Here is a 23,993-nt window from a genome sequence, read left to right on the forward strand (position 1 = left end):
TCCTTGAAATAGTCAATTAGCTTCCTTAATAAATAAAACAATAGGTGGCTACAGCCGTTATCTTATTTGACAATGTAGTTGCTTCATGTGAAAGGAAAGGTAAACTGAATTGGTAGAGAACATCCTTGGAAGCTAGGGAGATTCCCTTTAAGGCACCTTGGAAGCTTCAGCTGGTCCAGAACAAAGTGGTATAGGCAATGCTGTATAGTGGTATGCCTCATTATACCACTCTCTGCAAACTGCATTAGTTGCCAATGGGATTCCAGGTGGAATTCAAGGTGCTGTTTATTATTGTAATGCCCTTCATGGCATGGGGCTATATTATTTGAGGAATCACTTGTATCCCATGATTTTTGCTAATCTGCTAAGATGGGAAAGAATTGATGTGCTTTGGATCCTCTTCATCAAACAATACACTCCTTCAGGATCCAAGAAGTGTCAGGGGCTGCTTCATTTAATAATCAGGAAAGAAACCACTCAACTCCATTTGTTTGAAATTAAGTGTACTTTTACTAATTACAAATGAATAGTAGCAAAGCTAAGCTGAGCCTGATTAACTGGCGCGAAAGCAAAGAATATCATGTATAGGTCAATCCCCTCCCATTGGCACCCCAGTCCATAGTCCAATTATAATTCACCCAACTGTCAGGTGGGAGATATCTTCAAAAAACATCATCAGGGTGGAATGCTGGACAGTTAACCTTGGCGGGAAACTCCCTTCCTCTACATGCACAATGAGATGATCAGGACAGCATCTAGAATATTCCTCCAGCACATAATGATTCCCCTCCCAAATACCATGCCCCCCCTCCCCGTTTCAATTCAGCAGCAAGGCAGAGGCTGACAGGAAGTGTCCCTTCTCTGTCGCAGTGGATCCATGCTCCCCCAGACTGCCATCCTGATGATCTTCCAGAAGTTCTTTTAAAACTTGGTTGCTCTGCTAGGTCTTGGGATACAGTGCTTGCAGAGGCCTGTTGGTTCTGTTTTATGATATATAGATTGTGGTTTGTCTAGATACATATAATCATTCTTTAGTTTTCTTTGTTTTCTATCTTTTTAAGTATAAGATGTCCCAAGTCATTCTAGGAGCAAGTGGCCTCTAAATTTAATAAACAAGGTTTATTATTTATAAGGTTGTTTTTTTGTTAGCCAAACCCATTCTGATCACCTATTGCCACTATTGCTATGATCACTTATTAAACATAAGTACATGTTTTGTGACTGGAAACGCTCACAACGGCAACCATTTTAGGGAAGTGCCTATAACATGGTTTCAAAATTATGTGCCTATCATCCCAAACTGTTACAAAGCAACATGAATTAATATACTATAATTTGTTAATATTTTTAAATATATGTTTTAACTACTGTAACTTTTAATGCATGGAAACAATGCACAATACCAGTTATTTGTATATCTATCTTTGGCTGGGGTCATATTGCATTATTGACTTACCTTGCCTCTGCACACAGAACGGACACAATCAATTACTTGTCCTGTCTCTAATCTAAAGGCTCGACATCTTCTAAGTTCCTGGTCCCATAGCTTAATTGCACCTCCTTCTTTTGATCTAGCCAAAATAAGAAATAGTCTTTTCAGAGAAAGTAGATGAAAGTCCCTAAGACCAAGTACTGTTCGTTAACTTAAATAATTCAACAGAAATCCAGTATTTAAAAAAATGATAATACCTCAGTTTGTGTTCTTCAAAAGTTATCATGGTATTTAAAACAATTTTGTAATACCAAAATGATTTTTGCATAGCTGATAAGTGATATCTAGGAGTTTGCATTTAATGATCTCAGGATATCAGAACTAAGATTACTGTATTAGTAGCTGAGAATAAGATGATTTCCTTCACTTGGTATAAAGACTCCCTAAACTTTTAATGCAACCTAGAACGGTGTTTGTCAACCTTGGCAGTTTGAAGATATGTAAATTCCAACTCCCAGAATTTTGGAAGTTGAAGTCCACACATCTTCAAGCTACCAATTGTGTGTCTTTAAGCACACAATTGATTATTTCCTTTGCAAGATAAATTACTATAGTCTATAATTTGTAAAGTACTTAACTCCATTAGACACACAGGAAAATAGAAAAAGAGATGTAACATTATTTCTGAAAATCACATGGCAATTACTAGATGTTTGTTTTACTCGACTAGAAGATTACAACTAGTCATACAGAACCACTAAGGAAGTGTAATCAGCAGCTCCAAATACATCCTTTCTTTGGGTGGAAAAGAAAAACCAAAATCTATCTCTTTGATGTACTTATAATATGTATCACTTTTCCTGTGAAAGTAACCAGAGAGAACAGCCACGACTGTCTCCACTGCTTGCTCCACTACTCATAACCCATATCAGTCAATGTACACCATGTAGATACATTATCCACTGTAAACATTTTACAAGTACTATTACTATTACAACTGCAATAGAATTTACTATAATACAATTGTGTATCCATTAATAATTTTTTAAATTACTAAATTTGTAAAAATTACTACAATTTGTGAAATTACTACCATAGGTACCCAATGATAATTTCGGTGGGCAACAAATTTAATAAAACAAAAAATATATGTTCATATAAGAAAACAAGACTCACGGCCTCTCTTTGCCTCCAGTTACAATTAAGCCATCACGTAATGTCGTATACATTGCAAATATAGGACCATTATGAGCTTTGCCCACAATTCGATTCAATATGTGGTCCTTCCAAACACACACATCTCCACTGATGGTACCTGTAAATGTCAAATTATTCTGAAAAGGGGGAAAAATATGTCCATCATCTGATTTCAAAAAGGAATGAATGCAAGCATTTACTATGAAAGGACAATTTCTACATAGTGCCCAATCCACAACCCCAACTGACTTTAGTTCTGGGTTTGGGGAAAAAAAACTTTAGTCATTTTGCAAATGATGACAAGTGCACAAATCCAGTGGTTCTTCACTGCTTATTGGATTTTAATAGCACTGATCACAATTATCCTTCAGTAACTGATCTGAGCTACATTTTTGCTTACAGGGGTTCCTAAGCACTATTATAATTTCTTAAGTATTTTTTATTTTATTATTCCATAGCCTTGGAATTGGTTAAAAGAAGCTTTGGGACCTATGTAAGAAAAATAGCAATACTCTGCTTTTTGAAATGTTACACAATAAGCTTTTTCCCACAAATGACACATACTGTGTTCATAGCATCATTCAGTCATTGCTCAAGTAATATACAGCCTCCCTTAGTCTTTTTTGGATTGGACGAGTGGGAAAATATAGTAAGCAACAATTACAAAAAGTGGTTTCAAAGTTGATTTATATATTAAAATATTCTTTTAAATTACGTACAGCTCCAAATGCCACAGAGAGCATGGTTTGCATTCGTGCATCTTCTATTGAACTTGTCTGTCCTTTTTTACTAAGAAGGGCTCTTCCAGCAAGGGTCCAAAATCTCACATGTTTTACTCCTACTGAAACAAACTGAGTGTCGGAATCAGGCCTGAATTCTGCTACAAAAATACGTTGGTTATGACCGGCTCTACTGGCAATTTTGGCACCTATTGGGAAGAGTTAATTATACTTTACATTCAGATATACATATCAAGAAATAGTGAAAACAAATAGTGTCTTAAACAATATTCTTTCAGGTATAGTAGTAGGATCGTTGTGTTCTATGATTACATTACATATTTGATCATTTTTTAAATTGATGCTGATAATAACAACATTATTGCTAATAGTAACATTTTTATTTTTATCTTTGTTAATAAAAATTGTTACTCACTTATGAAATTTTAGTATTTACAACTTTAAAAACAAGCAGGACATTATACATATGCAATTCTAAATTTATTACATCTCATCTTGCTATGAACAATATAGCAACTCTGCTATTAACCCTTGTATTATTTCCCGTTCTATAAGGAGTATCATACTCTTTTAGTAACTGTATCAGTTTGAAGAGGGATCTGTGATGATGTATATCCCCCATTATGTTGCTCATGTAAGTAATCTAAGTACTCCTATCTAAATGCAGGTCAATATGAGAGATATTGGCACCAACTAGTGATTAACTGCTGCTAATAAGTGTAATCCAGGACCTAAAGCTTCTTTCTGTACAAGTAAGTTCTGCAAAATATGACTGAAATCATGCATGATGCACATTTAATACCCATTGTACAGGCAGAATATATCAGATGATATTTAAATTGCAAAGATAGTAAATTATTTCACATGCTTTAGCCTTCTGCTTCTAGAACAGAGCACTAGGCCTGGGACACCTAAGAGGTAGTTATTTAATAGTTACTGTAGTTTTTCAAGTTGCCCTCTAACCAAACTATCAGTAAAGAACATCATAAGAGCAGAAGGATAAAATTGAGAAATTGGAAGTTCTAGGGAAAAGACCAGGCAACACTGGTATTCTTGATTTTAAGACAAATTAAAGCTGCGTGTAGCTGATGTAAAAACGTCAAATGCAAAGTTCTTCTTTTAAGAAATAAAAGTCAAATGCTCAGGTTAAAAGTACTTGTGTAAAAATGATCTTGCAATAGTAGTTGACTGCAGATTGAGTATGAGCCACCAATGTAATGTTGTGGCAAAAAAGACAAATGTAATAATTTTAGGCTGCATCAAGACAACTTCCAAACCAGGAACACATTTGTAAATACTGTGTTGACAAAATATTGCAAGTTCTCAATATTTTGCTGTGATTATACCATAGGTTTGGATCGCTATAATATTCATTTGTTTGACTTGAGATAATTGAGTTGAGATAATTCTATCATTTTTCATGAACACTTTGGCACAATTAGTAACAATGACCACTCCATTTCTTCTGTTTTCTTTCTTTCTATTCTTTCTCAGTAAATTTGATGTTCCTTTGATGAAAAAGTGACCCATTCCAATGCATTTCAGTTCACAGATTTCCAGAATGTCAATGTCTTGACTTTCTGCTTTGACAACATCAAGTTGGCCTTAGTTCATGGTTCTGATGTTCCACATATCAACAGTATATGTTTATATTCAGTACTGAACTTTTGCCTCTGGGCATATCAACACCGGATGTCTAGCTTTATTCAGCCACATCAAAATCACCAGTACTTCTTGTACTTGCCTCTGCTCTTCCCAAGTATTTCACTCGTTATCTTCTGACATGAGTTGGAGGTGGGCAGAAGGAGAGATATCATCTTCCAAAATCACACTGATGCCCTGGTTGATATTGCGATTGGATTTTCTTGTCAGAATACTGAAATGATTTATCACTTCTTTCTCCAATAGATTCTGTTTAATCTATCTACAGTCTATCTGCCTGTCAGATTGACCTTTGTACACATTCAGAAAGATATAAAATCATGGAGATATTCAAGCTCCTTCACTGTTACCAGGTAATGATCCATGAAGGAGAAACATTTACCACTTGGTGTCAAACACAGAGTTGGCTTACTTAAAATAATTTATCAGTAAGATTTTAAGAGATTTTGTCCAGGGTGCCATGTCTCACACCTTTTAAAGAAAGATGGGTATCTGAATGCAATCTCTGATTACAGTTCCTGATCAATGAACCATTAGAGATCATCAACCTTTCTCACTCATTGACCTCTCAAAAAAACATCAAAAGGCATGGATTTTTATCAAATTGGTTTTTACGGAATCTTATCGTTTGATTTGCAAGAAAAGCATACAGGTATTTTACAATTAACTGCCTGTAATTTTTGATATGGGAATTTTAAAAGTGTGATAATTCAGTTCAGACTGACAAAAAATCTCTCTCGGTTTTCATGAAACTTTTAAATCATATTTCTCATGAATTTTTGCATGGCTTTTTAAGAAGTTGGACAATCTGTCATTTATTCTAAGAACTGTGTTCTCTTCAGAGTGAATAAAGTGCAGGTAGTTTTTCAATCCCTTTGTAAATATAACATCTGCCTAAGCCAGACAATGTATATGATCTTCCGCAAAAGGATAATGCCTCTTTTGGCATTATCAAGTAAATTCAGCCTTTCGGATAGTTTGCCCATTTTTATTTTAGGTTATTCCTGATTTTGCTACACTAAGAACACTACTGGTTTATGTTCTTAAGAAAATGATTCCTTTCAACTAGGATTTTAACATAAGGTGTTTTTTTCTGCTTAAACAGACATTTACTTCTCTGGGTATCCCTTCATCCTACAAACTCCACCTCCTGCTTTACTGTACAGACCAGTGGTGGGTTCCAGCAGAGACTACTGCTGGTTTGCTCAGGGGTGCACCATGCACGCACACTTTGCGTGCACGCACAGTACAACTAAAATTGTTCTGTGCATGTGCTGAAGCAAAAAACAAGAGTGGGAGAACTGGTTCGAGGGCGTGGCAGGCCTGGGTTGCTGCTGGTTCCAGCGACCCAGGCCGCCAAGCTATTACCAGTTCGGCTGAACCAATCTGAACCGGTAGGGACCCACCACCGATATATGCACGAGAGACAAATTCATTGTATGTCTAATCAACTTGGCCAATAAAGAATTATAATTCTAATTGTAACAGATTCATTGCTATGTAAATTATGAGTGAGGATTTCAGAAAAATTTCTTTAATCCTAGTTTGAAGTAAATACAGACTCTTGAAAACTCTCATAGGAATTTCCTAGTTTCAGATAGAGTGAATATTTGCCTACCTTCTTGCCATTTCCAAATGGTAATGGTATGTTCAGGATCCAAACCAACAGACAGAAGAAGCTTGCCAGTGGCACTAAATCCAACTGAACAAACTCCTTTTGAATGGTAACATCGCAGTATAGACAATGTCTTTTTGTTCATTGCATCCCACACATGAATACAAGGAGCTGTTGCTGAACAAATATAAGAACAGCAATAATTAATTTTGTTAAAGAAAGCTTATAGGATATTTAATATTAAAAGCATTCTGATTTGTTTTAAAGCATCATTTAATTTTTTAACATTTACATTTGTTCTTTTAAAAAGTTACATTTAGTAAGTATAAACTCATTCCTACTAAAATTTCTCTTGCAATTCTAAACTTGTTTTAGATCTGAAGGAAAGAATGCCTTAAAACACATATAGGAACAAATGCTTTAATCAAAAGTACTTTATGACAAATGCCAAGTCATGAGTTTAAATTTAGTTTTTAGAAATGTTTCCATTTTAGTTGTGGGCCATAATGCCCTTAAATGGAGACTACATGGCCCTGGATAAGAAGGTAAAGAAACTGTAAAAAGCAAACTGTCTTTTTAACAACTTGCCAGCTGACTGTTACTGCATGGGGAAAACAGGATCCTGGAAACAAATAACTGCCTGTGAAGATGGTGCTGCCAAGAAGGGTTTGTATTTCTCAGTCATGGACTGCTCTACCCACACAAAGGAATCTTGGCAAGAGATGGATCGCATCTCCCACACACACTGGGAAGGATGTGCTTTGCAGGTGCCTTGTGAATCTGCTATTAATCATGCAATCATTCCAAGACAACTATCACCTACACTTTTCTCCTCTTTTACAAAAGAGGCAAACATTTATGAACGAGAAGCACATTCTTCTGCCCTGATTTGCCTAGATACAGGTTTTTCACTTGAAAGCAGAGTGCTGCTAGAAATGATATGTTACTTTAATGTCTCTTAATAAATTTTATTAATCAGAACTCAAAGACTTGTTCTGGTCTAACCCAGCTTGCTCCCAGAAGCCTGACAAGAAGGACAAATATGTTGTCACAGGTGCCACTACAATCAAATAGGATGACATACGTATTTGGAACATAGACTTGAAAAGCTACAATTTATTGAGAAGGAATAGGCTCAACAGAAATGTAGTTCAGAAATGGTTTATTACTAACAATAACATTATCATTACAAAGAATGAATATTTTATTTCAATCAAGGGAAATTTTGAACATTTAAAGATTGTTAAATTTTATGTTTTGAATGAAAAAACTACTAATATGTTTTCATACCATGTAAATATAATCAGTTATTTACAACACACTAAATAACAGAAAATGCTTAGTTATAATTGAAGATATTAAAATTTAGCTTTTTTCTTACTTGACATGTCTGCTGAGTCTCCTGTAATGGAAAACCAGTAGAAAAATCATTACAAACAAAAAAGATGATAATTTATATATGTGTGGCATAAAGTGTATAATTTCAATTTATTCTCAAAAATAAATCTAAACTTAAGCTATCTCTATGCAATTAGATGCTGTTCCCAAGCACAAGATAAACTGTTCGGAGCAAAAACAGAGACTTTTCTTTACATCAATCTTGTAGATTATTCACATCTAAATTACCGTATATGGAATTTTCACTTTGCAGAGAAATGTTATTTGGCTAAAGACAGATCACGTTCTTGTTCTTTCTGAAGCAATCCACAGAAGTGCAGAAAATGTATTATCTTAGCTACTTTCAGAGAGTTCAGAGTTTTGCTGTTATGCCAAACAGTGAAACACGGTATTATGTGAGTGAAAAACTGCCTTTGTACTAAAATTTCTCTCTTTCTAATTCCATGCAATACTACAAGTGTTCCCAAACTATAGTTACCTCAAAATTAGGACTGTGCATAATGTGTTTATCCAACCTGACTGAATATAGATTTTAATTATGGGAGACAGGATTATTTACAATAATTGCTTTTCAATTATTTCATCTTTTTAAAGTTTTATTTGGGAAAATTCTTTCTCTTCCTCATGTAGCCTAAGATGAGACAATTCCAAGCAAGTTTCTTTAATTATCTTCAGGGAATCACATTAGAATGAAAGAATAAAGATCAGTAAAATGATATTTTATTTAACAAACTAATTAGAAAAGGGTGATAGTTATTCTCCAAAGTTCAGTAAACTGAAGAAGATTCCATTGTAGCAAAACAAGTTATGCCCTTTGTGTCATTTAGGTTATGATAATAATACATTATGTAAATTACTTTAAATAATAGAATATATGTAATTTGCATAGTGATCCGATATATAACTTTTGTGTTATCATGATTGTGATGTATCACAACCATGACTACATTGTGTTGTTTGTATCTGGACATCATTCACAAATGATCATAGCAGAATTTTGTGCATTTTGTGTAAAATCCATGTACTGACATTTGAGATCTACTTTTTCAACCTTCACAAGACAGAGCATGTGGTTATATGTAATTTGTTTATCTTCAAGCTATAGAATCTTCTCTTCATCCAATATTCTTCAAAATATTTTCTTCATTTCATAGCTATGTTTATTTTATTATTTAAAATACTGTAGTTTGCATATAGCAGGCTTTATAGTGTTATGCAAAATAAAAATGAATGCTGGGATGAAAATATAATTGGCATTGTAAAAACAGGAATAGATTTATGAATAATTTTTAATGATACAAGAATAAATTTTATTGACTCCAATAATTAACCAATCAGAAGCAATGTAACTAAATGCTTTTTCCTCTTTATGAATTCATCTGGCTCCCTGCCCAATTACAGTATATATTGTTTTTTTCTTAAAAAATTGAAACATACCTACTTGGCCAGTTGCCACAAGGTTGACAAATTTGGGATGCTGATTTATAGTGAGGCACAAAATGTCATCATTATGTTCCTGATAAAAAGACTGAGAACCTAAAGAGAAAAATGTATATGTATTATTTCAAGCACAGTATTACATCTGGAGGGAAAAACATTATCATTACAGAAGGCAACATGAATACTGTTTCATACTATTTTCTTTTATAGATACGTAGTTTTCCTACCTGTTGCCACATTATATAGAATCCCAACTGATGCTGTATGATAAATTATGTCAGCACCATCATTCAAATAGTGCACATTGTTTCTGCCATCTCTACCGCGGTATCCAAATACCAGTTCGAGCACTAAATCCTAAGAAAACATATTTAGAATCACTGGATTCTTATATAAAAAGGTTTTAAACATTTGTATTAAACAACTTTTAATAGTTCCACCAAAACACTGAGAAAAACATACATTACCACATTACACTACCACGTACATAATTGACCACAAACAGGATTTATGTCTTCTAAACCTCCTACTTCACTCTGTTCTTCAATTTTAACCCCGAAGAACTAGCCGATTTAATTATTGGAAGTTTTAAATAGATACGGAATAAAATATCACATCATATGTTATAATTTATTCCCTCTACTTCAGGGGTGTTAAACTCAATTTCATTGAGGGCCACATCAGGGCTGTGGTTAACTTCAGGGGGCTGGGCAGGCATGGCTGACTGGGTGGGCATGGCCAGCTGGGTGGGCATAATCAGCTTGATGCCACTCCCCAAACTGCTGGTCCGATGTTTCCTCTTCACATTGGTAGACTGGGCTGAAGCGACATGGGTAGACTGGGCCGAAGCGACATGGGTAGACTGGGCCGAAGTGACGCAGGCTGGCCCCTTACATTTTCCAGGATGACCTCGCGGGTCGGATTCGACCACATCATGGGCCAGATGTGGCCTGCGGGCCTTGAGTTTGACATCCCTGCTCTACTTGGTCAAATAGAGCTTCTACATTTATCTAATATTTTTAATGTGATAGTTCCCTATAGTTCTTGAAATTATAGCTTAAATAATATGTTTTTAAAACCAGCAGTTTTTCTTACCTCTATAGGTCTCTTCTTTTTCCCAACATTATTTGTTTGGAGTTTTTCAGGCTGAGGCAGTGCCCTACTAACTGGTGGTCTGAAACAAAGAACTGAGAATAAGAAAAATTGTCTGTCACCTATTCAGTATAAAACAATATCTTTTGAACTGTCACCTGGACAATGAAAAATGTTAGCCTACCTGGCTAATATATTAGAAATCGGTTTTATATAAAAGTTTATTTAATTATGAATACAGTATTAATTTTGTTAATTGCCTTCCACATTTAAAAAACTATATAAACTAATGAAATAAAAATTAAGTATATTTAATCATCACATGGACAGTATTAATTCATTCTTGAGATAAAGAAACTAAGTTAATATAGCTCTCTTTTCTTTGCTTATTAATGTGTTTATTAGCCATAAAAAATTAAACTTTCTTGGCAGAATTAGACTTCTCACTTTCCATATCTTCTATTTATTCATTTCCTAAACTTGTCTTTATTCTGCTCATATGTAGATAATGTATTAATAACTCCTATTTGAGTGACTAGAGATGAATACTATTCCAGGGGTAGCAAAAATTATAGTAGTATTTTGTAGCATACCACACTCAACAACAAGAATCATGTAATTTTAAAATATCTCAAGATATTCCTATTAGTAGCCAAAACAATATACATTGGCAAATACCATAGGTAGTGCAAATGAGATAAAGTGAAAAATTCTTTAGTCTTTACTAATCTGAGAATAATGGCAAGAATGAAATAGGATTGGCTGCTCACTATCAGGGTTAAAAGCGTAGACAATGAGTGAAAAAAAAATGAGGTCCCAAATACCATCACAAGATGTACAATGATGGAACAAATATCTCACAGACTTCTCTGATCCCTCTGTATATTATTTCACAATGACATGGCACAAGCAGCAAAAGGATATAGTGAAGAGGAAGAAAGCATGATAGCAATAGCACTTAGACTTATATACCGCTTCACGGTGTATACAGTCCTTTTGTAAGCGTTTTTCACAGAGTCAGCATATTGCCCCCAACAATATGGGTCCCCATTTTACTGGACTCGGAAGGGTGGAAGGCTGAGGCAACCTTGAGCCTGGTGAGATTTGAATTGCCAAATTGCAGGCAACTAGCAGTCAGCAGAAGTAGCCTACAGTATGCATTCTAATCACTGTGCCACCACGACTCAGAAACCAAGTAGCAGTTCAAAATCTGAATTTGTTAAAGATGCTTAATTAAAATATACAACAAATTAGTCAATTGGATGAATCTAGAGCACTTAGCAGCAGACTAGGTTTACAACTGATCATTCTATAATACCTTATACTTTATGCCCTTATACTTCAACTTTCGGCTGAAATGTACACAACTAGAACATTATTATATGTTGCATTTATTGATTTTAGATCTGCATTCTATCTATTTCACAAAGCAGAATGATGGACTAAGATTATAAACCACTTTATAGGTAAACAGCTACTGGACAATATCTTTAAGAACCATAAAATGAAAGTCTTTGCAAAGGCACCATATGAATGAGATTCCAACTTGCTATTTAATCTGTACAGGTGAAACTCCAAAAATTAGAATATCGTGCAAAAGTTCAATTATTTCAGTAATGCAACTTAAAAGGTGAAACTAATATATGAGATAGATACATGCAAAGCAAGATAGTTCAAGCCGTGATTTGTCATAATTGTGATGATTATGGCTTACAGCTCATGAAAACCAAATCCACAATCTCAGAAAATTAGAATATTGTGAAAAGATGCAATATTGTAGGCTCAAAGTATCCCACTCTAATCAGCTAATTAAGCCGTAACACCTACAAAGGGTTCCTGAGCCTTTAAATGGTCTCTCAGTCTGGTTCAGTAGGAATCACAAACCTGGGAAAGATTGCTGACCTGACAGTTGTGCAGAAAACCATCATTGACACTCTGCATAAGGAGGGAAAGCCTCAAAAGGTAATTGCAAAAGAAGTTGGATGTTCCCAAAGTGCTGTATCAAAGCACATTAATAGAAAGTCATGTGGAAGGGAAAAGTGTGGAAGAAAAAGGTGCATGAGCAGCAGGAGAGGACTGTCAGGAAAAGGCCATTCAAAAGTGTTGGGGACTTTCACAAGGCATGGACTGAGGCTGGAGTCAGTGCATCAAGAGCTACCACACAGAGACGGATCCTGCACATGGGCTTCAAATGTTGTATTCCTCTTGTCAAGCCGCTCCTGAACAACAGACAATGTCAGTAGCGTCTTACCTGGGCTAAAGAAAAACAGATCTGGTCTGTTGCTCAATGGTCCAAAGTCCTCTTTTCTGATGAGAGCAACTTTTACATCTCATTTGGAAACCAAGGACCCAGAGTATGGAGGAAGAATGAGAGACACACACTGCAAGATGCTTGAAGTCCAGTGTGAAGTTTCCACAATCTGTGTTGAGCCATATCATTTGCTGGTGTTGGTCCACTGTGCTTCATTAAGTCCAGGGTCAACGGAGCCGTCTACCAGGAGATTTTGGAGCACTTCATGCTTCCTTCCGCAGATGAGCTTTATGGGGATACTGAGTTCATTTTCCAGCAGGACTTGGCACCTGCCCACACTGTCAAAAGCACCAAAACCTGGTTCAATGACTGTGGGATTACTGTGCTTGATGGCCTGCAAACTCGCCTGACCTGAACCCCATAGAGAATCTATGGGGCATTGCCAAGAGAAAGAGGAGAGATATGAGACCAAACAATTCAAAAAAACTGAAGGCTGCTATTGAAGCATCCTGGTCTTCCATAACACCTCAGCAGTGCCACAGGCTGATAGTTTCCATGCCACGCTACATTGAGGCAGTAATTGCTGCAAAAGGGGCCCACACCAAGTACTGAGTACATATGCATGCTTATACTTTTCAGAGGTCCGATATTGTTCTATGTACAATCCTTGTTTTATTGATTGCATGTAATATTCTAATTTTCTGAGATTGTGGATTTGGTTTTCATGAGCTGTAAGCCATAATCATCACAATTATGACAAATCACGACTTGAACTAGATTAGATTTAGATTAGATTTTACTTTATTTGTATGCCGCCCTTTTCCCTGAGGGGACTCAGGGCGGCTCACAATTCAAGGGAGGGGAAAAACAGACAAGTTACAAACATGAAAACCGTACACCATTAAAAAACACAACAGTCATACCATTCGAGTGGGGTTGCAAGTCTTTAGCCCCAGGCCTGTCGGAACAGCCAACTTTTAAGGGCTATGCGGAAGGCCTGGAGGGTGGTGAGGGTACGAATCTCCATGGGGAGTTCGTTCCAGGGGGTCGGAACAGCCACCGAGAAGGCCCTCCTCCGGGTAGTTCCTAGTCGACATTGGCCGGTTGATGGAATTCGGAGGAGGCCTAGTCTATGGGATCTTATTGGTCTAGTGGAGGTAATTGGCAGTAGGCGGTCTCTCAAGTACCCAGATCCAATACCATGAAGGGCTTTGTAGGTGACAACTAGCACCTTGAAGCGCACCCGGAGATCAACAGGCAGCCAGTGCAGCTCGCGGAGGATAGGTGTTACGTGGGTGAATCGAGGCGCACCCACGATCACTCGCGCGGCTGCATTCTGGACAAGCTGAAGTCGCCGAATGCTCTTCAAGGGCAGCCCCATGTAGAGCACGTTGCAGTACTCCAGCCTAGAGGTCACAAGGGCACGAGTGACTGTTGTGAGAGCCTCCCGGTTCAGGTAGGGACGCAACTGGTGCACCAGGCGAACCTGGGCAAATGCCCCCCTGGTCACAGCTGACAAATGATGTTCAAAAGTCAGCTGTGGGTCCAGGAGGACTCCCAAGTTGCGGACCCTGTCTGAGGGGCGTACTATTTGACCCCCCAGCCTGAGAGATGGAACACTTGGCCAATTAGTGGGAGGGAAGCACAGCAGCCACTCGGTCTTATCTGGATTGAGTACAAGCTTGTTAACCCCCCATCCAGTCTCTAACAGCCTCAAGGCCCTGGCTCATCACGTCCATCGCTTCATTGAGTTGGCACGGGGCGGACAGATACAGCTGTGTATCGTCCGCATACTGTCTTGCTTTGCATTGAATGAATCTATCTCATATATTAGTTTCACCTTTTAAGTTGCATTACTAAAATAAATGAACTTTTGCACGATATTCTAATTTTTCGAATTTCACCATAAATCCATTTGTGGCCAAAATCAATCAATCAGAATTTTATTCCTCAAAACTAGCCTAATAGGTACACTGCAACCTTGTGGTAAACTTACAGAAGGAGCTTTAACTGCATTTAAATGAGCTTTGAGTGTCCTAGCCAATGTCTGCTATGAGGAAGCATTTGAAACCAGTTACATAAGATTTTGATTTTTGCAAAGAGACCTAAATTTCATGCCTAAATGTTAGATTGCCAGAATATTGAATAAGTGAAAGCCTTTAAATATCTGGAGTGAGCATGGTTTTCCATAGTTCGATCAAAATGCAAAATGCTCAAAAAGCAGCTATTGCAATTCAATTTCATTTTACCAGAGAAGTGCAGAATATCCCAGCACTGAAGCTATATTCAGAGAAGTGCAATTATTCTTCAGTGCCCAGCTGGGGTCTTATACATCCTATCTCCTCTTGAAAGGGTCTAATCTAAATTCCTAAAGGTAATTTCCAGTTAGCTCTTTATTTCTCAGTTAAGGAAACAGGTTAAAGTGAAATAGGTACATAGACTTGCATCATACCACACTGGCTTGCAAATACTATTCTGCCCCCCGCCCCAAGTTTGCATTCTTTCCTTATTGAGAACAGCTATGATTCAGTATAAACCAGGACAATTTCACAAAAATTCTAACTTCTTAATATTTCCAGAAGAGTCTTCTTAATGATAGGTTATAGGTGTGAACTATGCATTTAAGCAATGTGTTATTTAGATTAACAGATTAACAGCGTTGGAAGGGACCTTATAAGTCATCTAGTCCAACTCCCCACTCAAGAAAGACACCCAACACCATTTCTGACAAATGGCAGTCCAATTTCTTCTTGAAAATCTTTAAATGATGAAACTCCTACAACTTCCAAAGGCAAGCTGTTCCATTGGTTGATTGTTCTCGTCAGAAAGTTCCTCCTTATTTCTAAGTTGAATCTCTCCTTGGTAAATTTCCATCCATTATTCCTTGTCTGGCCTTCAAGTGCTTTGGAAAATAGCTTTTAGCTTTATACAGTTTTTATTTTTTATGATTGTAAGTCATCCAGAGTCATTCTGCATAAGATGGGTGGCCAATACATTTTACAAATGAAATAAATAAAGATCTAGAAGCCCAATAGCACTAGTCTGCTCAACGCAAAAAGTTTTTCTGAGCAGTTAAGTCTGCCTACTCCCATTTCAAATCAGCAAGATATAGACCTCATTTAACTGTTTCCAAATTTTGAAGAGCACCAATGCAACATTCTCCCTATAGGAGTATTGAAGGGCCAGTATACAAAAGTTTCTTATGAGCTAAGACTGTGCCCTGTAGATAGGAACTACTGAAATTATATCTTGCCCTTGTATCCTCTATAAGGATCCTTGTAACCTCTCTTATAATGCCTTATCCATTAAAACACAGAAATCCTGCTTATTTTTATATACAACTGTTATTAGATCAATATTATTTAGTTTTCTTGAATGCAGCTAAAGTCTGTTAATACTGCCTGTAAAATTAGGCATACTTTGATTGTCTATTGGTGGATAAATCTACCACTAACTAAAAAATCTTATCCTGTTTTTATTTTATTTTAATGTGTTTTATTTGCAATTCGTTCCAGCTCTATGACAATAATCCATCTATCTCTTATTTCCTAATTATGAGGTAGAGACAATCTGCAAAAGCGGTGGTTCTCTCCCCACATAGCCACATAAGAATCAGATTGCAAGAAGGTTCTGTCTTCTATCTATGAAAAGAATAATTGCAAAATGTTCTTTATCAGAGATAGAAATATCATTAAATAATTTTAACAAGTCTATAGAGAAGCTGTTTCTTGCCTAATTTTTGATTTCACTATTACCTTTTTTATCCCCTGCCAGAAGTTTCATTCATCTCTTAAAAATAAATGTGAAATAGGGACCTAAATTAACGAGTATCACATGTAACATTTCCAATAAAACCTATGTCAACTTGTCTTTGACAATTGACTGAATTTCACACATTAGTTTTATTTTATGTTTGTTCACATAATAGTAGTTACTTTATTAAGATTTACCTATGTATGCAACTAACACAGCATGATAAATGTTGGTAAGTGCAGGTATAAATAATGATACTACAGTGGCAGATGGCTTTGGAGGGTAATGGAAGATGATACAGAAATATGAAGTAGGTGGATGAAAGAGAAAGTATTACCTGGAACCCCTTTTCAGCAGCAGATAGGAAAAAGAATATGATTACTTATACTAATCTAGCTTGAAACTGATACATTAAAATGGGTGCTTTTGGAAAAATATCAGTATTTTTTTCTTCATAATAGGTAAGGTTTATATAGAATTCTTTCATCCCCTAAACTCCACTAAAGATGTTATCTAGCCTGGTGATGAAACATTTAGAAACCAATCCACAAGGAGAATGAACCTTCACCCTCATCCTACACCCGAGCTACAGACATTCGCCATTATTGCAGAATTCTTTTAATTTTCTCTTCAGCACAATGCCTGAGTCTAAAAATTTTTTTTGAAGATGTATAACTACCAAGAGGCAAAAAGTTGAAGGAAAAAAATTGAATGTTTTTCAAGGAACTATTCCAGTGATGCTGGAAGTAGGGCCGCATATAAATTAAATATATTTTTATTCATATGATTTATTGGGATCCCCAATGATAAACAGTAAAGTTCAAGCAACTCTGAGTAGCATTTGGTCATTTATTGTCACTGAACACAGCAAGAAAAGTATCAGAAGAGGGGGGTGATATGTAGAGTTCTATGCCTCTTACCATTACTTAAAAATATTTAAAACCTCTGAACTGAACTGCAGTGTCAGCAAAACAGAGCCTTTATGTAGTCACCATTCCCTATATACAGAATTTCATGAAGTATAGCCAGCTTCCATTGGTAAATTCCTCATCACTTCTTCATGTTTTCCTCATCACTTCTTCAGTGTTTTTCTTTGCACAATATATTGAATGAAAGAAAGTATGAACAGCGAAATAATCTCATTTGAGCAACAGTACTTGTAGTAATCCTTTTGGAAGCAACTCTACAGATGAAGATTTTGATGCACCTATTTACAATATTGTAAAGGTTTACAATATGCCATCTTTTCCCACAATACTATCTAATACTTATATCATCCAAATTGTAATACACAAACTAGATTGTATAAACTTTAAATCCATTCTATCAACCTTCTCATAGGAATACTCTTGCTCAATATCATTTTCATTTCAATTGTTAAGCACTTTATTAAAATTTTCCTGCCAACCCAGAGACTAGTGTCATCCAACAATAAATTACATCAGGGGAGGGTAATTTGAAGGCAGTACTATAGACTCTGGATTCTAAAACTTGTATAATTTAGAAAGATTGCTTAATATAGATCTTTAATTATTGTAACAAAGATACAGTAGTTTGGGGTCTGATATAGCTTTGGTTTCTTGAAACAATCATTTGAAAACAAAAGATCTGCATCAGTAAGAGCACTAGAGTGAGGAATGAATCTGGCCAAACGCAAATAAGCCTATAGGTGGCAAAATGTTATTTCTCTACTCTTGTTATTATATCCACCACTAATATTCTCCCAATCACCCTGTTTAGTGTGACTTGTTTCTTCCTGGTGGAGTGCAGGGTTCACAGAGTTGCTTGCAGAATATTTTAGCTACTAGATGGATAAAACTATTCAGATGTTTTCAAAGTTTCAAGTTGCAAGTCCAACTAAGGTGTTTGATGTCTTTTACCTGGGCTGTTTTTAAGCCTGTCACTTATGATATAGACAGGATCCTTAAAAAATGAGCTCAGCAACCTATTCAGGTTGTTCTATGTTGTTAAAGCAGCCTGGGTGGTCCATGCAATTACAGCTTCCTTTATGGAAAGGCTGGTCCCTCCATCTTTAAATCAACCAGTGATGTAACTTCTCCTCAATAAGTTATCCAGCAATTCTGGATAATTTTCATCCAGTCTTCAAGACATTTGCCCTCTGGAACATTATCAGCCTAGGTGTTATATGGGTCCCACCCTGAGGATGTTCAAAACATCACTGAAAATTTGGCTGTTCCCCAAGGATTAGGGTAGTGCTGAGCCTCTGTCAAATTTTATCTGATAGAGTGTTTTTTTCCAGATGCTTACATTTGTATTGTTTTTCTGCTTTTAATCCTATATACTGTTGGGAAGCCTCAGAATTGCATGCTTGTATGTATGTATGTATGTATGTATGTATGTATGTATGTATGTATGTATGTATGTATGATGTATTGAAGAAGAAACCTTCTCCAATATGAAATGTATGTGCCACTGAATTCAATGCTTATTCCCATTTCCAGCAAATGCTCAATACTAAACACATTTATTAGCTGACAGTCTTCAAGTCTTAGAACCTCCTTATTAGTACAATAGAAAGAAAACTCCCAGTTGCCTACTAATGTCAGGCAGATAATGTAAGGAGTGAGTATGTATGTATAAATAAATAAATATTTTCTATAAAAATGGAATTTATATTTGCTTTATTTGCTTTGTTTATTTGTTTGTTTGTTTATGTGGAAACTATTAGGAGAAGCTGTTTGATCACAGCAGCTTTCTTACCCTTTGTAATAATATGTAATAAATATTCATAATCAAAGAAGAAGATAATTAAAACCCCACCTTCTTGTACTCCCCTCACAGACAATTGTATCAGGTGTATTTTTTAAAGAAGTTTAAGAAGTAAAAATATGAAAGGCAGTAATTTATTCAACATAACATCTGGTTTTTCCCCAAAACAAGTTTCTTTCCCAACTCTCCCTGGTAATATTCCACATACTATTCAATGGGCAACCTGAGGAGTATGAGGAACAACTCTTAATTTATAGAACAGTTGAGCTATAAGAAAACACCAACAAATAGATTGTGCAAACCTTTTTCTCTGTCCCTTCTTAAAAATAAAAAAAATCTCAGTGTTTCTCAAAGCGCTGGGGCAACATATCCCCTTAAAGGGTTGGTCTACTTTCTCACATTATATGGATGGATAGAAGACAGTAAAGATTCAAGTAAAGCAAAGTTGCCCGATCCTTATAACATATAGGTAGATAGGTGTATGTAGCTAGGATCTAACAGAATAATCATCCAGCCTCAGTACAACTCCTTTTGGATTTTCCAAGACAGTGATTTCCTGATGGCAGAAACAGCTATTCTGGAAGGTTGGCAAAAATATCTTGTATAAAATTTCCCCTAAGATTATCATACTCCCACTCTCAGAGGGAAGAAGCTCATATATCCAATAGGCTCTGACACACACATCAGATGTTGCCCTAGCAATCGTAGGAATACTTTGCCGGAGATGGAAACACAGTAATCTCACATTCAAATTGTTTTGTAAACACAAAGGAAACCATATCGTTCCAACACAGTGTTCCCTAGAATCCACTTGACAAATAAGATCATTTCCCTAAGTTCAAATCTACTTTTTTCTAATGAGATTTGACTTAATAACATGATTTATAATGATTTTATAAAGAGTAACTCACCTTACAACTCCTTGCCTTCATAGCAAGCATAAAAAATGAATAGGAAAATTAAATTACAAAAAACGCACAGTATAAATGTACTGAAAAGAGAACTGAAATTAATTAAGAGGATTATTATTGTTTCATTCCCTAATTTTTAAAATGCATAATGATTTGTAGAGGATATATTTAATGACATATTAATATAACTTTCATACTGCATTTTTAGTAAGCCTATGACTGGACAGATTCCCAAGGTAAATTTTGAACAAAGATATTGATACTAAGTACAAAATGTACATGTAAAGCATAATGGACAACAGGATGTACAATGTATTGTGAGCTTCTATAAACTACTTAGAAATAAATATTTTTACCAGTGCCACAGGAAAGTATTTAAATGTATTAGATCTTTTTTCATCAAGGCAGAGACTGGTCCCTGAGTAAATGTACCTCTGCAGTAATCTAGAGTTATTTTTGTTCTCTTTCAGCCTTATAAGAATGTCCTACAAATCTCAAATGTTTTGCTTCCAGCTGTGCTAGAAATGACACTTTCAAATATCTGCCTGAATAATGCATGAAGAAAGAATATATTATTAGGCTTGGCAGGAAAACTATTATCACAACATTCCCATCTTAAGGTTAGAGTTACGGTGGAGGTTTTTTGGGGCACTGGTTATCTTATTTAATGATGCCACACAGGACTTTAAAGCTAAGGTTCATGCTTAAAACCCAGAGATGCATTCAGATGAATTTGCAGGAGAACTGCAAATATGAAATAGAGCAGGATTCAGTTACCAGATTTTGAAGTATGTAATACAAATTATTTCTGAAGAAATTGAGATCCATTAGGCCATTAACTAAACCAGTGATCCTAAGTTCAAGCATTTTATTACTAATTATTGTTTCATGTGTCAATATGTAATAAAATTAACTTTTTAATCCATATGCATGTTAGTTGCCCAGAGTTGCTATGGCAAGTTAGTAGCCATATAGTACATAATTTTTTGTTTTGTTTTGCACAGTTAGAAGTACCTTTCATCAGCTGAAGGCTCTTTTTGCTGTAGATGAGGCTTGATTCCAAACATAGGTCTTATGTTGGTTGATAAGGCTTTAATGGTGTAATTAATTTCATTTTCCCTTGTGACATCACTATCATATCCTAATAAAATAATCACAATATTAGTAATATTGGAGCTAAAAATAGGCTAGATATTATAATTTATTTATATAAGAATTCTTTTCCAGACTAAAGACAAATCAATAGTTTGATTCTAATATAGTCTTTCAAACAGGAAGAACCTTTCTTTTCCTAAAAGACCCACTTCATTTTGCAATAATATTACAACTATTTATTTTATGCCACAGGTGTCAAACTTGCCACATCACATTGGCATCATGTGATGTATCATGACATTTCTTGATGTATCATAACAGTTTATCCTTCATGGAGCTGGGGTATGCGTGGCCTGTGTGTGACACATCTGGCCTGTGGACCACACCAGTTTCACACTCCTGCTTTATGCTATTTAAAAAAGTATTCACAATGCTAAATAAGTAAATATTCTAGGTCCAAACAAAAAAAAAAAAAACACTCTCTAAAACATTTAATACATGAGTGTTCAACCTTTTTGCTTGCTTTTGAATGAAGAAGAATTACCTTGGGCATATAAAATATACATATAAAATGTATAGTATAATGTACATAAATCACATAATAATATTAAAACTTTACGAACTTGTGGGGCTGCATTACTAGCTATCCAGGGCCACAGGCAGCCTGTGGGTAGTGGGTTCAACAGATCTCATTTAGAGCGTACTCTCTTCCCCAGTATAAAAAAGGAAAGGTTTCCCTATCTGTTGTGTCAGATTCTAGGGCACAGTACACATCTCTGTTTCTTGGCCAAGGGAGCCAGCATTGTCCAAAGGCAATTTCCATGATCATGTGGCCACCATGACTATACCCCAAATGTGCAAGAAACCTTGTTACCTTCCCACCAAAGTAGTACCTACTTGTATTTGTATGCTTTCGAACTGCCAGGTATATGTTCTTATGATCTTATGGTTGGATTATATCTCTTCATGTATAATCGAACCATTAAAAAAAATAACCGATGACACCTAAATAGATGTTGCTATTCCATACTGCAGATTGTATAAAAATAAATAATTCTATTCTTTAAAATTGACATGGTTACTTACCCCCATCTTCCTCAGAATCCAGGTCAGATTCTTCGCTATCGCACTGCCTACTTTCTCGATGACCCTCCATCTCATGGGTCCATAGCATTAACGACATATCTCCTCCTCCAATACTGACTAATAAACTGTCATCGTGAGCCCAGCGGACATTTGTTACATGTGTACTATGAGCCACATACCGCTTAAATTTGCTGTACTTTCCCTAAATGCAAAATATATAAATGTTTACTTCACAATTAAATAAAAATAATTATCTAAAAACACATTAAAATGTCAGTGATTTTTGCTTTTGTTTTTTTCTTTTTGCTTTAACTACAGACTCATGTTAGGATTCTTACTAGAACAGATATAAAAGAAAGGAGATATTAGATTAAAACCCAAATTTGCAGGTCTCTAGCAAAGTAATTTTGAAATATGCGCATACTTTAGTTTTTGAACATTCTACTATACAATGCATAAGTGAATATTTACATTCAGATTTAACATAAAAACTCTTACTAATAATTAACACAGTTATGAAGCTTGATTGATAAGTTTATGAATATTTCAGAATTTGCATGAATCCCTCATTTAAAATTATTACAGGAAAAAAAGAAGGAAACATTACACATAGAAACATAATACGTACAATAGGCATGATTCAGCCTAATTTTTAAATAATTCATTAAACTGCCACCCACAGAAAATTAATTCCCACTGTGTTGACAGAAAGCCAATTCATAAATGCAAAAGAAGCATATATTTACAATCCACAATTGTGAGACTGGTATAATTTTTTCTTTCCAATGTTGAAAGCACTGCTCTTTCTCCCACATAATAAATCCATACTTCCGGTAATGAATACTGAACAGTGAAGATTGACATTTAGAGATAACTAAGGGTAATCTAATTCAAGGTATGGAAAAATAGAGAGGGAATATGAAATATACCTACAATGAGAAATTATTGTGATAAAAAGACAGAATCACAAATTGGGGGCGTGTAAGGATGTATAACTATATAAAGATAATAATGAGAATAGTAACCAGGTCTACATCTTGACTAAAATTAGGTTTTTTTGGGGTGGTGGTGTTTAAAAGCACAATAACTATTTACATATGTATACTTTTCTGTTATATCCCTTTTTTTACTAAAAGAGAAGAAAAATTAAATATGTATATTGAAAAGGAACTATAAATACCATCAAACTAAAATGGAGCTTGCTCAGAAGCTAAAATACATCAAGTAAATGATATGAAGAATGGGAAGTAAAGGAGAAAGGTAAGGGAAGAAGAGAGGGATAGGAGAGAGGGCAAAGGGGGAGAAGAGGAGGAGAGCAATGAGGAGTGGTAAGAGGAAGGGAGGAGAAGGAGAGAGGAAGGGGAAGTTGAGAAGAGAAGGACAGAGAGAAGAAAGGAGGTAGGGAGGGGGAGACGAGAGAGAGAGAAGAAAGTGATGGATAAAGCACAAATATGGTGTATGGAGAGCAGAAGAGCCAATAATTTTTGGGAGTTGTTGATAAGATGAATTGATATGATGTTGGTTATGTAATAGTATACATGTAAATTATATGTATGAAAATGGAAAAATAAAAAACTTTAATCTGAAAAAA

General features: G+C 35.7%; 1 protein-coding gene across 1 annotated transcript in view; it reads right to left on the reverse strand.

Moving 5' to 3' along the window:
- The window catches only part of EML5 (EMAP like 5), a 92,355-nt gene that overhangs the window by 13,615 nt on the left and 54,747 nt on the right, over positions 1-23,993 (reverse strand). The window contains exons 26-37 of the mRNA XM_087725306.1: positions 22,403-22,604; positions 21,236-21,362; positions 20,222-20,236; positions 16,918-16,926; positions 10,580-10,658; positions 9,712-9,841; positions 9,482-9,580; positions 8,028-8,048; positions 6,650-6,823; positions 3,349-3,557; positions 2,609-2,766; positions 1,457-1,571 (exon numbers count right to left, since the gene is read on the reverse strand). Of these exons, the coding sequence (XP_087581432.1) occupies positions 1,457-1,571; positions 2,609-2,766; positions 3,349-3,557; positions 6,650-6,823; positions 8,028-8,048; positions 9,482-9,580; positions 9,712-9,841; positions 10,580-10,658; positions 16,918-16,926; positions 20,222-20,236; positions 21,236-21,362; positions 22,403-22,604 (1,338 nt within the window). The remainder of the gene's footprint in view (positions 1-1,456; positions 1,572-2,608; positions 2,767-3,348; positions 3,558-6,649; positions 6,824-8,027; positions 8,049-9,481; positions 9,581-9,711; positions 9,842-10,579; positions 10,659-16,917; positions 16,927-20,221; positions 20,237-21,235; positions 21,363-22,402; positions 22,605-23,993) is intronic.

Source organism: Thamnophis sirtalis, unplaced genomic scaffold, assembly GCF_051295495.1.
Source record: "Thamnophis sirtalis isolate CommonGarterSnake01/CBP01778 unplaced genomic scaffold, rThaSir2_p1.2 scaffold_1, whole genome shotgun sequence".
Taxonomy (NCBI): Eukaryota; Metazoa; Chordata; class Lepidosauria; order Squamata; family Natricidae; genus Thamnophis; species Thamnophis sirtalis.